Source organism: Schistocerca gregaria, chromosome 1, assembly GCF_023897955.1.
Source record: "Schistocerca gregaria isolate iqSchGreg1 chromosome 1, iqSchGreg1.2, whole genome shotgun sequence".
Taxonomy (NCBI): Eukaryota; Metazoa; Arthropoda; class Insecta; order Orthoptera; family Acrididae; genus Schistocerca; species Schistocerca gregaria.
In genome coordinates, this window is record NC_064920.1 from 503667316 (window position 1) to 503685090 (window position 17775).

The following is a 17775-nucleotide window of genomic DNA, read 5'->3' on the forward strand; positions in this document are numbered from 1 at the left end:
GAAGGGAGAACCGATAGAGGTACTCACGGTACCCTTTGCCACACACCGTCAGGTGGCTTGCAGAGTATGGATGCAGATGTAGAGGTAGATGTAGATTAAAACTTGGCTTATCCCATGCTGTAAATTTTAACCTGACTTTTTTAAGGGGAATATATGATATATTGAAGAGATACAAAAGTAAAGAACCACAAATTAAAACATGAAGTGAAGTGCGCAAAAACAATCCATCCCATTTTTCCAGCAGCAAAGGTTGAGGTAAGGAACATGCATTAAAGTGAGTGGCTAACTCAACACTATCGAATGAAATATCATGTATTTCCCCTCTTATTAAAGTGAGTGGCTATCTCAACACTATTGAATGAAATATCATGTATTTCCCCTCTTATCATTACATTTGACTTTTTCAATTCTTGTACACAATGGATACATTATATTATCACTTTTTTCAAGCAAATCATTCAAGAAAACATTGAATATGAGTTTGATAATTTCTCAGGTTACAAGAATAAGCAATTGTTTCAGTGTAATGCCATTTTATAGACAATATTTATGACTATACAGTGCTGTAGCACCTACAGCATTAAAGAAAAGACCATCACTCCCCATAAGAGTTGGAGAGGTCTTGGCATATACCCATCATTTGTTCGTATTGTTCAGGAATTATATAACTTGGAAGAGATTATTAAGTAATGCTTCCAAAGGACTAAAAGAAGGAGAGCGCTATATTGAATCATAAGACTGCTCGGTGGCCTTAACAATGATCACGTCTTAACAAGGCCCTTCACTTATTTTTTCCTTGTTAGCCACCACATTTACAGGTTTCTCACCCAGGTGTTTGTTCACAAATGAACTTCTGTTATCTCAAAATGTCTTCATACAGCTTTGGACAACACCTGCAACACCTGCCTACGAAAATGAGTCATATGTGCTTTTCTAGAGTCTAACATCTCTCAGTATTTGCACTCTTAAATATTGCTCATTATTTCCTTTATTGTTAAAGTTACATTGATCTGCAGAAAAAAAAGTGAGGAAGCGTCACATTCACAAATATCAGTAATAGAGTCTATTTGTAGAAATGAAATGAATCTTGTCATTATTGTCCCTGTTGCAATTATTCACATCACAAACCTACGTGAGCACTTATCCTACCCCAACTTCAGTTCCTTAAATCATTACAAACCACATTTGTGTAGCTTCAATTTTACATTTCTAGGATATGTTGTATGTGAGAGTTGTATTCAGAATGAATTTTTCATTTTGCGGTGGCGGGGGGAAGGCACATTTATATGAAACTTTCTGGCTGATTAAAATTGTGTGCCAGACTGGAACTCAAATTCAGGACATTTGCCTTGTGCAGGTTAGTGCTCTACCAACTGAGCTACCCAAGCACGACTCACGACCCATCCTCACAGCTTTACTTTTGCCAGAGCCTCTGGCCTCATCTTGTTCCTTCCAAACTTCACAAAAGTTTGTCTGTGAAACTTGCAAGATTAGCTGTCCTGTAATAAAAGATATTGCAGACATGTGGATTCACAGTCTGGGGAGTGTGTTTCCAGAATGAATTTTTCATTCTGAAGTGGAGTGTGCGCTGATATGAAACTTCCTGGTAGCATCATCCTCTCATCCCGGAATGCCAGTCCTGTAAGTTTCACATGACATCTTCTGTAAGTTCAGAAGGTAGGAGATGAGATACTGGCTGAAGTAAAGCTGTGAAGAAGGATCGTCAGTTGCGCTTCGGTAGCTCAATTGGTAGAGCAGCTGCCCAGAAAAGGCAAAGATCTTGAGTCGATTCGTGGCCTGGCACACAGTTTTAATCTAAGCTCTCAAGGTGTTCTACCACATGTTTGTCCCGCTATGTTTTATCCTCAAAGTTATGTGCATTTCATTTATACAATTCTTGACTTTTCCCATCACAGCCTTATATGCATTAAACTGTCTGTATTTACGAGCAGTAGCCTGAGTACTACAAAATAAATATTGAAAGTGAAATGATCGATACTACTAGGAAAAGTTCCTTTGTTTCACAAGAGCGTATCCATGCAAAAAATGCTACAGCTTTTACCCAGGAGTTGGACCTGCATCTGTTTCCTGTCGCCAAGATTTGATTTCAGTAATTGTTATCCACATACCAACTACCTGTTACCTCTAAATAATGCTAATAAGTATTTGAATTGAGCAAATTAATTGTGACACTAGCTAGAAACACAGTTACATTAGAGGGCAGACAGCGGCCAAGTCTCTCACTTGATGAATACAAGTGTGTTGGTATTCATTCTGTGAAAAGACTGACCTTGATTGATTTTCACTAAAAATGATTTAAAAGAGCTACTATCAAAATCTTTTGTCACTTACTTAACACTATAAAATATCTCACAAATAGTAAAGCTAAAAGTGAAAGAAAGTAACCAAATTTTTTTCTGGAAAACTTGTGTTCTGTAGAATAAGCTTTATTTCAGAACTGCAGAAAATCATCCGTTGCATGCTACCATCTCACAGTTCATGAAGCTGATCTTGGGTCAGTGGAAGAGATACAGAGTGGACTTTGTGAACAATGAGGAAAAGCTAGTAAGCAAGGGAAAGGGGACTTTGGAGCAATTCCACCAAAGAAATGTTGCTCTAAATCGCATACTTGTCCCGTTTAGGATGGAGGCATATACCATATTTCTCCAAATTTTAACGGAATGTTTTATTTTAAGAGTGGAAACAGACACCATGAATTCCTAATAATATTAGATATAATTGTATGTGTGTTACAGTAACCTCCTACACATCAATACATTCTGTCATAGCCCAGAAAAAATGGCTGTTACGTTGTTGGATTATTTATTTCCAAGAGAAGTTCTGGCAGTTTCAAACCTCTCTGGGAAGGGAAAGCATGGAAAAAAACAACTGGATCCACTTATGGTATGTTATATTGTTGTGTCATTAGCTGTTTATTGTTGTTATGGTTATTGTTACACATTTATTTAAGCTACACAGAATAGCCAGTTCCGGAAACACTTGTCTGGTCAGGTCTCGGAAATGATCTGCCTTATGTTTTTACTTGGCAACTTCCATAATCACAGTAATGGTGGTTAGTTTAGGAAACTATATTTTTAATTGTAAATAATCATTTTTTCTTCCATCATAACTTTCAAATATGAAAAGGGAAAAAACCAAAAAAACTGTTATTTAGTAAACTCAAAAATTTACACACTGTTTTTGATGAATATAGGAGTCAGATGACATTAACAAGCTTAAACTTCTCTATGTTTAAGATAACAGAATCGGAAAGGAGACACAGTGATATTGTACATATTCAATGTTTGAGAGAGACGAATTTTTTGTTGCATTTAAAAAGAGCCTATAGGTTGGAGGCTGGTGAGATAAGCAACAAAAGAGGCAGGTGATGAGGAAAGCATGGTCAGAACATGTATGTTTGTCACAAATATAAGACTTTTTTGGGGGAATTTGTGGAAAATGGGTGGGAACTATGATGAATACAAGTTTTAAGACATGAAGTTTGGAGACATATTGACATAAGAGAAAGCAATTCCATTTTGCGGACCCGTATATATGACTACTAAAATGTCCATCACTTTTAAGTTGAAATTATTGGTGGCAAGTGTGCCATTTACTTACATAAAGATGAAGAAGAAGTCAATGATATGCCTTCAGATGGATATAATGTGGGAAAATATTCATTAAAGACAGATGAGGATAGCAGCAACAGTGTTTTGGTTCGTAGGAAGACTTCTTTACACGTGACATTATTTCATGTCTGTGAAAGTTATTCATATCCCTGCTTTAATGAAAGTTTAATTTGTTATTTTCTTAAAATACTCTCTTCCAGGTTGTATAAATTGGTGTATCCTTTCAATTTGTGTTGTATAGGCTTAAAGAAGTGCTTCTGTGAGAAGGTTGCTCAAGAATGCATCGTAGACACTTGTAGTCACTTTCAGTGGGCTAAGACAATGTTCACAGATAGCTCGTTCGCTTCAAAATAGAAGGAAATCACACGCTGCCACATGTAGGCATTAAAGGGGATGCATAAGTGTTTTGAGGAAGATCTGAAGAAATGCTGGTGCTTCAACTGCATTTGTACCACAGAACACCAGTATGGGATTACTGTTCCATGTCTGTCAAATGTGACTTTTATTCTTGAAATATGATCTACCTGCAAATCTTCATTTTTCCCTTGTAGTCTCGTTGTAGAAACTTTGTCAAATTGCTGTAAAACTGGTGTTGCGGGGAAGTTTCCAATAGTGTTCACCACACCATTTTTAACTCATGTGACTATTCCCACATTTATTATCTCCCTAAGGAGTACAACATCCATTTCCTGGCCTTACATAAAAGATTGTTTACAGGTAATTACTTTCAAAACCTCATCATCTATTACGACAGCGGCAGATCATCCACAATGCACTTTCACACAAGACTTCTCACAGTTGTATATCACAGTTGTTCTTCAATTACACCATCAGATTTCCAGGTGTATGACATGAATGCACTAGTGTTCACAATGCTGACAAAAATACATGATTAGAATGACTGTTATCGACTGGTGATTTAAGAAGTTAAATGTAACGTGTTACCACAGAGATTTTAATCATAGGAGTGCGAGTGGTGTATTCTCATGGAGATGTTAATAGTTTACTGACTGGGTGCTGATTTTAATATAACACTGACTAGCCCCAAGTCTCTGAACTTCCACATAGATGTTGCCTCCAAGATTTTCACGCCATGCTGAAGATTGTGGGATTGGGGATGGCCTTATAAAGACTGGTGTATGAACATTTTGGTATTTTGGAAACTGCATATTGGTTTGACAAACAGCTAGGCTAGATTTTGCTAATTTGAATGGATTGATAAGTTACACCAGAAATTGGTTTGCAAAATATTTAGTGGGTTAATAAAATGTAAGATATCATGGAACCATTTTTTGTGCCTGTGTTGAGGCACCATTTGTAGATTTTTACAGTCATTTATAAAAATTCTTAATGGCTTGATTAGTGAAGGTATCATTTGGTTCATAAAAGTTATGACAAGAAAAGTGTAGTAGAAATTTGTAATCTAACGGATACAATGGCTAAACCTGCAATGGCAAATCTAGGTGCTCTGGAACTTTAAGATTAATTATGTGGCACGTAATTAGTTTCACAGAAATTGAAATACATTAGTCCAAGATCAGAATACTAGTCTTTCTAATGAATGGTGTCAACATGCCTGAAATTACATAAGAGCTCTCCCCAAATCTACTCTGTTGCATTAAGAAGTTCAATTATTCATGTCTTTTGGTTAAAAGGATTTCCACAAAAACTACAAACAGTACTGGAATCAGCACTTTGAAAAGAGGAGCCTGAATAATAATTTAAGTGAAGCAAAGCCTGGCCAGTGTTTTGATAAATTTAGTTAGAAACTAGATCTGCACTTTATAGATACTTGAATGAAAATGAATTGAAAAAATTAATTATTGATAGGATTGCAATCATAGCAGTGGTTCCAGTTTGCTATGGCATGTGCTGTCACCACTTGAAACAGAGAAAATAATACCATACTTTTTTTTACTGTCTTTCTAGAAGTGCCATTGGGGATATTCCTGTCCATCTGCTACTTTGTCTCAATTTTGAACTGATAGAACCTCTTTTGTCTCTAGTTAGGTTGTTGAATATTGACTTTGACCTATTGGGATCAGACCTGTCAACCATCTGCAGACGTAACACAAAATTGGAATATAATATTTCTGTGTTACATGGTGTGGTAGCCATCCATCCTATCTCACTAACCGTTTTGGTGCCCTTTGTCCAGCTAACGCCAGATCACAACTGGCTTGGTGCCTGTACAGTTACATGGAGAACCAACTGTACCTGGATATAGGCTATTATTACAATGGGGTCATCACTTCCAAAAGTATTTTAAAGCTACTGTCAGCTCTCCAGGGGACCAATCTGTCTGAGTCAATTGTGCCTCATTGTCAGGCGTGAGGATATTTTTCATTTAGTTTGTGAATCATGTAACTGAGTTGGGACTTGGAAACCAGCTTGATACTTAACTTTATGCAAATGAAAAACCACCTAAAAATTACACCTGATGTGGCTGGTGCACCAGCCCCCATAATTAATCCATCAGGTAGATTTGATCTATGTCCTGGAAGGTGGCCTTAACATGCTAAGCTTTATGAGCAAATAGTGTGGTAGCCATTGACTGCAAAACTTATTGACATGAAGGTACTCATTGAAGATCTTAAAGATGATGCTAGAGTAACTGCAAGAGTGCACTGAATTTTTGGGGGATATAGAGTGCTCCTTTCCAGTCATTTTCTGGTTATGAAACATGTTTTTTGCAGTAGTGGCTCTTTCTGTGTGAACTGCTTAAGGTGTTATAATTCTATTTTATGCAAATTAATCATGAAAAGTCTTCACTAAAAGATTTATAGTCTCTTTTCAAGCTATATTTATTACAAGGGTATATGTATTGATGTAATTTTTCAAATGGAACAATAGCAGTTTCTGGTGGCAGTTGTAAAAGAGATTAATTCAGTGACATACCACTCTTCCAAATCAAATTACTAGTTTTGGAGTAATTCCAATATTTATAAGTTAGGATTTTTTGTTCTGAAAATGAAATTGCAGAAATTTGTATTGTTTATGGAATGCTTGTATTGGCCTGCCGGACCAATCCATATTCATATAGCCAAAACAGTTTACTTACAATGATGGAATACTGGAGAAAAATATAATCACTTGACTACAAGTGATTGGATCAACACATCAACTATAAGGCAAAAACATTGAATCCGAAGATGATTCACCAGCTGACTGTTGTAAAACATCTGCTCTTGTTTCAGCCAGAGTCTTGAAGAAGAGGTCCTCCTAAAAAACTGAATTGGTTTTTAAAACAGGAAATTGTTAAATACACACATCAAAAAAAGTTTTGCATCACCCTAGTTCCCAGAACTCCTGAAGATAGAAGTTGGCTGTGGATATTGTATCACAGACGCAGTCCATTTGAATGTTCAGAGATGTCACCAAACCCACCCAAAGTTGTAAACAACCATGCATGGGCGGAGGGGGTCCAACAGCTGATCAGTTCCAGTCATTCCATCAGGAAGGAAGTACACGACTCGTGTTGTCAGTAGTTCAACCATGCCTAGACAGACAGTACCGAGATTCAATCGCATCCACATTGTTACTTTGTTCAGGACGAATTCTCATAAAGAGAAGTGTCCAGGCATCTCAGAGTGAACCAAATTAATGTTGTTCGGATGTGGAGGAGATACAGAGAGACAGGAACTGTCGATGACATGCCTCGCTCAGGCCGCCCAAGGGCTACTACTGTAATGGATGACAGCTACCTATGGATTATGGTTTGGAAGAACCCTGACAGCAACGCCACCATGTTGAATAATGCTTTTTGTTCAGCCACAGGACGTTGTGTTAAGACTCAAACTGAGGACAATAGACTGCATGATGGAAAACTTCACTCCCAACGTCCACAGTGAGGTCCATCTTTGCAACCATGACACCATGCAGTGCGGTACAGGTGGGCCCAACAACAACATGCCGAATGGACTGCTAAGGATTGGCATCACGTTCTCTTCACCAATGAGTGTCGCATATGCCTTCAACCGACAGTCGTCGGAGACGTGTTTGAAGGCAGTCTGGTCAGGCTGAACGCCTTAGATACACTGTCCAGCAAGGTGGAGGTTCCCTGCTGTTTTGGGGTGGCATCGTATGGGGCCGACGAATGCCGCTGGTGGTCATGGAAGGCGCCGTAATGGCTGCACGATACGTGAATGCCATCCTCCAACCGATAGTGCAACCATATCGGCAGCATATGGCCAGGCATTCTTCTTCGTGGACAACAATTCGCAGCCCTATCATGCACATCTTGTGAATGACTTCCTTCTGGATAATGACATCACTCGTCTAGAGTGGCCAGCATGTTCTCTGGACATGAACTCTATCGAATATGCCTAGAATAGATTGAAAAGGGCTGTTTATGGATGGTATGATCCACCAACCATACTGAGGGATCTACACAATCACCTTTGAGGAGTGGTACAGTGTGGACCGACAGTGCCTTGATGAACTTGTGAATAGTATACCACAACAAATACAGGTATGCATCAATGCAAGAGGACGTGCTACTGGGTGTTAGAGGTACCAGTGTGTACAGCAGTCTGGACCCCACATCTGAAGTTCTCGCTGTATGGTGGTACAACATGCAATGTGTGGTTTTCATGAGCAATAAAAAGGGCGGGAATGATGTTTATGTTGATCTCTATTCCAATTTTCTGTACAGCTTCCGGAACCGAGGTGATACAAAACTTTTTTTGATGTGTGTAGTAACTATGCTTCATTAATTTAATGCCAAGATAAATATGCACATTGCAGAGATACATCAGCAAAAGCTGTAAAAAGAACATCACTAAAGGAAATGGTCAGAGATTTCTTTAAAATTCCTTTATGTCTTCAAATGTTTGGACTGGCCACCCTCTACTGCAGCGTACATTTGCTGTTGCAGTTGCGAGGTCTTCTAGACAGGCCAAAGAGATTTAATTGATGTTATTGTGAAGAGGGAAAAGTCCAGTGATGTCAAATCAACCAAACATGCAGGCCAACTGATAATGCATTCACATTCTATGCAGCAACTAGAAATGGGCTGGGTGCGTGATTCCCAGCCACAAGTGAATAATGAGTTGGGCACCCATTGTGCTGGTAATGCCGGAAATATATGTATTTCAAATGGTACTTCCTCTAGAACAGCCAGTAGCACTTCAGTAAAAAAATTTATGTATATTTTTCGCCTTGCTATACGCACTCTCTTCGTGAACTAATTGTAACAGACATCATACAACAAGAAAAGACACACACATCATTCCATACATGACTATTTTAACTGATATTCCTGCAGGGTGCTCTGGATCATGGGGTCCCGCATTTGATTCCTGGCTGGGTTAGGGATTTTCTCTGCGTGGGGACTGGGTGTTTGTGTTGTCATCATTTCATCATCATCATCATCATCATCATCATCATCCATGACAGTGGATAAATTGTGTAAAAAATGGGACTTTGTATGGGCACTGATGACCATGCAGTTGAGCACCCCACAAACCTGTCATCATCATCATCACTGGCAGTGGTGCAGATCTATCACTCCAGCATAACATTCATTGGTAGGTGTGATCTTCACTCGCTACTATGACTTGCCTTCTTCTTTATGTCACCTGTGAAGGCAATGAGATGCATGCAGAAGCATAATATTATGTAACACAGATCCTGTTGAGTGGTTGGTCCAATGATTAACGAAATGTTCAGTGACAAATTAGAGCTCATTTTGGCTGAACAGTCAAAAAAATACTCGTTGTTTTGGTAATAAACCTGGCTTCCTTGAGGACAGTGTGATGTGAATGTAATATGACATGGCAGCAGATGTAAGTACTGGCTCCATATGTCCTAAGTCTATATACCCCGTCATGAACTCTGTGTAGCTTTCCTTAAGCTTCTGCTGTCTCTCTAGTTTCTGTTCAATCTGATAGAAACCATTTGCTGCAGTTTAGAAAGAATCGCCTAACTGACTTGGCTCTTCGTGAAATTAGAAGACAGGAAATGAATCTGCCCATAGAATCTTTCATTGTGGTTTCCACAAAGTGTGGTTCATGTTGTTCCTCTACTTTCATCATTATATCATGATTTAATTCTTCTATCTTCCAGAATTTCTTGACGAGTATTTGAATGTGAGTGTCAGTTTTCATGAAGCACAACACGGTCATCCGCCGTCACGATTGGTGTGCTCTGCCATTTGATACTGGTGTGATATGACCCAACCTAGCTCTATCTCATGAAGCACGAAATGATCATCTCCTATGGAGATAGTCCTTGCCTTCTGAGTGTAAGGACAAAATTCTGCTACTAGCAGTATGTTGATCTTTCTAGGTGACTGAAACTCTTGATCAACAAGTTGTACATTTGGCAAGTTCCACATACTGAGATCAATTATTTGTTCAGGCAATTTTTTCAGTTATCTTCAGAAAAAACTAAACTTTCAACAGACAATGTAAATTTGCTTACACAAAAGCTCGCTAGTATAGAGACACAATGTTTTACGTTCCCGATTGGGTTGTTCCGTTTCTCAAATTGGTACTCTGCTGCACAAGTTTGAAGTCTAAGGCACTATACACATTTCCAACATGAAGCATGACTGTGACCCAGAGTCTACTGGATCATGACAAGTCTACCATCTTCCATTGGTATCTTGCAACTTTATTCTCACTGTCACAAGGAACACATGTTTGCTTGGGCTGATATTCAGTGAACAATAACTCAATGTGCTTGACTGATGTTTGACATTGTGTTCATGTTACGTGTCACTTGGACACTCCTTCCTTGTTCCATCTTGTGCACATTGTGATTCTGCATGTAATAAAACATGGTGTTGTTTACCACTGGTATGATAGTTGATGGAGTTGCAGTTAGAAGCCCTTTAACACAATTTGCCACACATCACAGTGGCTTCGTGTTTGCAACATATGGCTTATTTGAATTTGTTGCACTTTTGCAACACATGAAGCTGGTAGCATATGACACATGCAGTACTAGTAGTGAATGCTAAAACTGCTTGGGTCTGGACATATTGTGATGTTTATTAGTAGGTATGTTGTGATGTCGTAATATGGTAGCCTTTACAATTTATTTTCGAGAAAAGTTCAGGACTCTTTAAATGTCAGATAGCAGTTTGAACTCAGACTGGCTTCAAACTCTGTTCTTCTACTCTCTTCAACACTTTCTAGAAGGAGCTGCAATGTAATTATTTCTTGCAAAGAGACATAATGTCATCAGTGCGTGCATATTGCTTAAAGCCTTATTCAGTTGTGCACAAAGCTCACTTGCACATGCCTTTGGCATTGCTGCTAGCATTAGTAGTTTCTTCAAGTGTGGCAAGTCAATCAGTTGAGGATTGTTGTACATGTTATCAACTAGATCAAAGGCTGCCTTAAAGTTAGTATTAGTCAGTGGAAGATGAGCAGTTATATTGTGTGCTTCATCTGTTAATGAATTTAACAAATGATGGTCCTTAGCAATGTCCACTAGTTCCCAATTGTTTATGATGAGACTCACAAATGTGCCATAAAAATGCTGAAGTTGTGTTACACCACCATTAAATGACGGCAGTTTTTTGGTGGGCATCTTGATGCTGCATTTTGATACAGTCAAGGCTGACCCAGCATCTGATGAAACATTGTCAGCTTCTTCGGCATGATTAATCTGAGTTGCTCCCATTTTTTTTTTGAAACCTAAAAGACCTTGTTTCCAAAGTTTTCTCTGTTCGCAGTGTGAGATTTCTCCATTACATGGAATTTGTCCATTACATTGAATTTATTTGCAAACTGTAACAACTGTGTGAGGTTTTCTTTCACCACCAAGTGTGTCGTTACATGTTTTTTTCTTAAAACTTTATCCATCATAGAAAGTTAACAGTGGCAGGTGACAGCAGAAGCAGCAGCTACAATGAGTGGGGAGTACAGGAAGCAGGATAGCCGCACCAGATACTTAACTTTTAGATATGTTGTGTCAGTATTGCTGGTGACATCTCCATTTTGCTTCATTGAAACTCATCGCTGCTACCAATGGATGGCTACATGTTACTTCATCAAATCCGTCACCGTCCGGGCTGGAGGACCAAAACTGTTAGCATTTCCAGACAAAAATATAAAGTGTAAATGTACTGGAGGACCATAAATTTAGGAAGACTTGCAATGGTTCAAATCATTTCGGATTATAATGAATGATGACAGTTGAGATAATCACTTATTATTCACGATTGGGCTCATACTTACAAATCAAAATATACATATTTGTAATTTTACATGGCACATAGCCACAAGCTGACAGCTGACTGACTGAGAGTCCATTCATACAATGCTCTCACCCTCACAATGGCGAGTGTACCATTATGAACTAGAGCAAGGACTCCATATTATATCATGGTACTGTAAATAAGGTTGATAAAACAAGTGTGTATGCAGGTCAAGTGACTTAAGTTGTACATGTAAGTGCAGCTACTGCATTGGCCATAGGTGCACAAATTGGATGGACTTCGCAAACTGACATCAAAGACAGTGTCAAAACTTTGACTAATCTGTCTACACAAAAATGGTAAATAACCACACAAAGTATAAAAAGTTCTATCTGTTGTCTTTATCATTTTTATAAAAGCAGTTTTCATACTAGTTCCCCCCTTCCTGCCACTCCCTCATTTAATGTCTTCAAGTCATCAATTTTTGGTGAGTTGGTGAGGATCACTTCGGTGAACCAGTCGAGCTTACAGAAACTCTGCCTGCTTTCAAAAAGGACAATGTATTATTATTGTTGTTTTTCTTTTGTCACATAAGTTATTTAAATTGTTTATTGTTTTTATTGTACATTGCAACGTTGCTCGCAATTTAAAAAAAATCAACAATGTATGATCAAAAGTTGCAAAATTTTAGATCAATATTTTTCAACACTAGTTCAGTTAAAATAAATATTATTGTTTCGTGAAAAAGTAAATAATTTTATTGTTTTAGGTGACTGTAGTGCATGAGCTCATTAATGTGGTGCAAAAATGAACCCAATTGGACACTTGGTTCAATTACTATGGTTAAAACGAAACTTCTGTCTTTTCATAATGGCAGATATTCCCTTAAGTGAACTTTTTGGGACTTTTGGTATTTTGATCTGGACATTGTCCTTAATGTTTCTGCTAGGTTTTAGCTTGTTTTTAAAGTTTCCAACATAATGTTGTGTTTGACTGGACTGATATACTGGTAAAGTTAAATGCTTATCTAATGTCAGTGTTTATGCTCGCAGAAATTTCTGTTACATCATCCAGATATTCTGATAAATTATAGGTGGAATCATTAATAAAGACATTTTTTGATATAGGAAGATTTCTAATGTCCCTCCTGAGATCTGTCAGCAATTTTTTGAAGGCTTTTGTACCAGAATATGAAACTTCAGTCTAATCCCTTGACAAGAATGTATGGTATATCAAGAAATTAGTTGTACTTCTCATATTGTTGTGAATTTTATAGTTCATCTTGTATTTGTTCTTATTATTAGCAGAAATACAGGCTGTACATAAAGTCTGGGAACACTTTCAATTATTTATTGCACAAGAACTAAACATTGTACAGATGTCATACAAATTGCTTTTTGAAGAGAAACTCTGTAAGTATTTTTTACAAACATTCAATAGGCGAACCATGAGTGACCTGGCAGACGTCAGTATGGTAATCGGATTCTTGCCATACCCGTCCCATCTTGGCATCGTCGACTATGGCAGTCGCTTCCTGTATTCTCTCCCAGAGCTCTGCTGGAGGTAGAGGTAGTACATACACCAGGTCTTTAATGTGTCCCCACAGAAAAGAGTCACATGGAGTGAGATCTGGTGATCGGGATAGCCATTTCATACAACAGCTGCCCTCTTCTGTAGCATGGCTGATCCATCGATGCGGTAGTTCCGTGTTCAGGTACCCACGAACTTGATGATGAAAATGGGCTGGAGCCCCATCCTCCTGTAAGATGAATGGAGAGTCCAATTGCATTTGAAGCCTCAACCATTGCTGCAACATGTCCGAGTTGGAACATCCAGTGATGGTGCTCTTGGCGAAGAAGAATGGCCCATACAGTTTTCGACATGACAAGGCACAAAAAATATTTACCTTTAAGGAATCACACTCAGATTCAGTGCATTTGTGTGGATGCTTTGTACCCCAGATTTGACAATTACACCTGTTCACTTTCCCATTAGTGTAAAAAGTGGCTTCGTCTCTAAAAATTAAGTGATCATCAATGCCGTCCCATCCTCATTCAGTTGTTGCAACTGCATACAAAAATCAAAATGCTTGTCTTTGTTGTCATCATTGAGTTTCTGCACTAACTCCAATTTGAATGGTTTCATAGACAGTTTCTGCCGCAGGACTTTCCACACCGTCATTACAAGTTCATCGGACTCCTTAAGAATGTCTCTCGTACGTGCTCCACATTCACTTCACTCACACTGCGACGTCCGCTTCTCTTTGCCAGGCACAACAACCCGTCATAATGAATTTGTTGTGCCAGTGGCAAATGGCCTTCCTTGTTGGTTGCTTCTTAACTGTTCTTGGTTCTAAATATTCGTCGAATGGCTGAAGCATGCTTGCGACTAGTGCTGACTATTGACAAATTACCAAACTACACTGTGGCAGTATACATAAAAAAAAAACTTTCAGGGCTTCTCTTCAAAATGACATACGTATGATATCTATACAATGTTTGGTTCTTGTGCAATAAGTAATTGGAAGTGTTCCGGCCTTTATGTACACCCTGTACTGTTGGCAAGTAAATAAATTGGCATGTAAGTGTACGAATCCCAAGGCCGCTGAAGAAGCTTAAGTAAGATGTTTAATTATCAACTTTACTGAACAGTCTTGCCGCATGCTTCTGTAGTACAAGTTTTTGAATTTAACTGCCCCAGAAGATAATGTCAAAGGGAAACATTGACTGGTTGCACTGATCCAAAGTACCCCTGTTAACCCCCCGGATGTAATTAAGTTTCCCATTGAGTCTTGCACAGTGTCTTCATTGTTGGTGGCCTGTCTGATGACACCTGCAATACTGTTCTCATATCATTAGTGACTTGCCATGCAGCTTTCACAAGGAGTTTCTCAGCTTGTATAATGTTATTTGTGCCCATAGACCTTCACTTTGCAATGACAATGACATGGAAATAAGTAAATACCTTCACTTCCAGATCTTTCTTCAATTTCATTTATGGTGGAAATTCTCACTTGTTTTCTGCTCAATTTCAACGGCTTTAGTCTTAACATTTTCTTAGAGACTCATATACTGTCTTACCAGAACTCAATAATTTAATCCCTTTTGTTGACAGAGTTGGTGTCTTATAGAAAACAGCTGAACGATATAGGACATCTGTAAATATGACTGATAACCTTTAGAAATTTGTGATAGGGGATGTTTTAAACCACTTCTGTAAAACTGCATTATTCTTTTGATAAAATTGTGTATTTGTTTAATGAAACATTAGCAAGAAGTTTGGCAAAAAATCATCTTGTGTGCTTACATGCCGCACTGATTCATTCTCCTTTACCAACTTTGTTCCCTTGCAGGGGTTCTGTCACTCCAGAATTTATGCAGTGAATGACTGACATTGGCCCAAATGTCATCCAGCCACACAACCTTACTGAAGTTCATACCTTAATACAAATTCACAAATTGTTTGCAATACAACATCTGTTTGTTCCCACTAATGTTTTCTTGTCTTTTTATAACTGAGTGTATTAAGGCTATGTACTCAGTTACTGCAACTAAAATTTGCTTCTATAAAATCAACATTTTCCTTAAGCAATTTGAATGGTTTTTTACATGTTGCCTGTTTATTTCTCCAAGAATGTTTTATGTACAAAACTTGCCTCTTTTTGAGGTGCTTTTTAATGGTGTCTTCCCTGTTGTACAAGGTTAAGTTGCATTTTGTCTTCTTTTTGCTATAACAGTGGTTTTGTTTATTTTCAAGGTTATGAGCAGTTCTGTTTACAACCTGTGCAAAAGGATATAAGGGCTCACTATCCTCCTTCCCTTCTTCAAAGTACTATCTCACTGAACACACAAATTCACACACCTTCTAGCATGTATTTCTTCTACTTCAGTTTTTCTCGTGTAACATGTACAAGTCAGTGCTATTTCTCGGTACAATGCATGTTGCATTCACAGTACTGATGGACTTAATTTAATTTGAGTAGAACAAGCAGTAAATACTATATAGGTTCCATGACATCCAGCAATGTAATTTTGCATTTCACTGGTTGTGTGATAACATCTTTTAATTTTACAGATATATGGCATTCGTTGCCATTTATTACACAAGTTCAATATTACTGAACGAGACTGGTACAGGATAAAGCAGAATATGGACTCTAAATGTAGAACAGCATGGAGGAAGAAGGTGCGAGGACTGCCTCTTGGAGGATTCAAGGTAAATCCACATTGAATTTGCGCCCATAGGCGCACCTGCTCACACACACACACACACACACACACACACACACACACACACACACACACACACATATATATATATATATATATATATATATATATATATATATATATATATATATATATATGTCACACTCAGTAAGAAAATATTGTCCTTATTATCAGAATCCTAATAAATAATGACTTCACACAAAAACTTTCCTGTCGCGAAGTGTGTCAGGATTTAGTTAGACATCTTTTGACCATGTTAGTAACAACCAATGTGTCTCTCTGCATACAGAGTTAATCATTCTTATGAATTGTAGTTTTATGTAAAACAGATTTTTAATGTCTAGACCAAAGGAGAGAAACCCGCAATTTGATCATCTATCTACATATACATCTATACTCTCTAAACCACCGTGAGGTGCATGGCAGAGGATACATCTGATTGTACTAATTATTAGGGTTTCTTCCTGGTCCATTCACATATGGAGTGCAGTTAGAATGATTGTTTGAATGCCTTTGTGCATGTAGTAATTATTCTAATCTTACCCTCACAGTCCCTATGTGAGTAAGTGTAGGGGTTTTTAGTATATCCCTAGAGTAATCATTTAAAGCAGGTTCTTGAAACTTCACTAATAGACTTTCTCAGGATAGTTTACATTTGTCTTCCAGAGCTTACCACTTCAGTTCCTTCAGTATTTGTGTGATGCTCTTTCACAGATTAAACAAACCTGTGAGCATTTGTGCTGCCCTTCTCTGTATACATTCAGTGTCCCCTGTTAGTCCTATCTGGTACAGGTCCCGCACACTTGAGCAGTATTCTAGAACCAGTCTCACAAGTTATTTGTAAGCAATCTCTTTTGTAGACTGATTGTACTTCCCCAGTATTCTACCAATAAACCAAACTCTACTACACGCTTTACCCAAGACTGAACCTATGTGATCATTACATTTAATATCCCTACAAAGTGCTACCCTCAGGTATTTGTATGAGTTTGCCAATTCCAGCAGTGAGTCACTGATATTATAGTCATAGGATACTATGGTTTCTCATTTTGTGAAGTGCAAAGTTTTACATTTCTGAACATTTAGAGCAAGTTACCAATCTCTGCACCCTGTTGAAATCCTATCAAGATCTGATTATTTATGCAGCTTCTTTCAGATATAGAAAACTGTATCATCTATGAAAAGTCTGATTTTACTATTAAAATTGTCTATAGGGTCATTAATATACAACATGAACAGCAAGGGTCCCAACATAGTTCCTTGGTTCACACTCGAAGTTTCTTCTACATCTGGCAATAAGTCCCGATCCAAGATAACGTGCTGTGTCCTCCCTACCAAAAAGTCTTCAATCCAGTCACAAATTTCACTTGGTACACTACATGATAGTGCTTTTGACAATAAGGATAGGTGCGTACTGAGTCAAGTGTTTTTTGGAAATCGAGAAACACTGCATCGTGCCTTGATCCAAAGCTTTCAGTAAGTCATGTGAGGAAAGTGTGAGTTGGGTTTCATATGATCGATGTTTCCGAAATCCATGTTTGTTGGAATTGAGGAGGTCATTCTGTTCAAAATACCTCATTATGTTTGATCTCAGGATATGTTCTAGGATTGTACAACAAAGCAATGTCAAGGATATTGAGCAGCAGGGAATCAGTGGTTGGGAAGGGGGTGAGACAGGGTTGTAGCCTATCCCTGATGTTATTCAATCTGTATATTGAGCAAGCAGTAAAGGAAACAAAAGAAAAATTCGGAGTAGGAATTAAAA

The 17775-nt window shown here is 38.1% G+C and overlaps 1 protein-coding gene across 2 annotated transcripts in view; it reads left to right on the forward strand.

Moving 5' to 3' along the window:
- The window catches only part of LOC126354183 (protein BANP-like), a 175370-nt gene that overhangs the window by 59069 nt on the left and 98526 nt on the right, over positions 1–17775 (forward strand). For both annotated transcript variants that reach the window (XM_050003631.1, XM_050003639.1), the window contains exons 4-5: positions 2757–2904; positions 15856–15996. In XM_050003631.1, coding sequence (XP_049859588.1) covers positions 2757–2904; positions 15856–15996 — 289 coding nt within the window. The remainder of the gene's footprint in view (positions 1–2756; positions 2905–15855; positions 15997–17775) is intronic.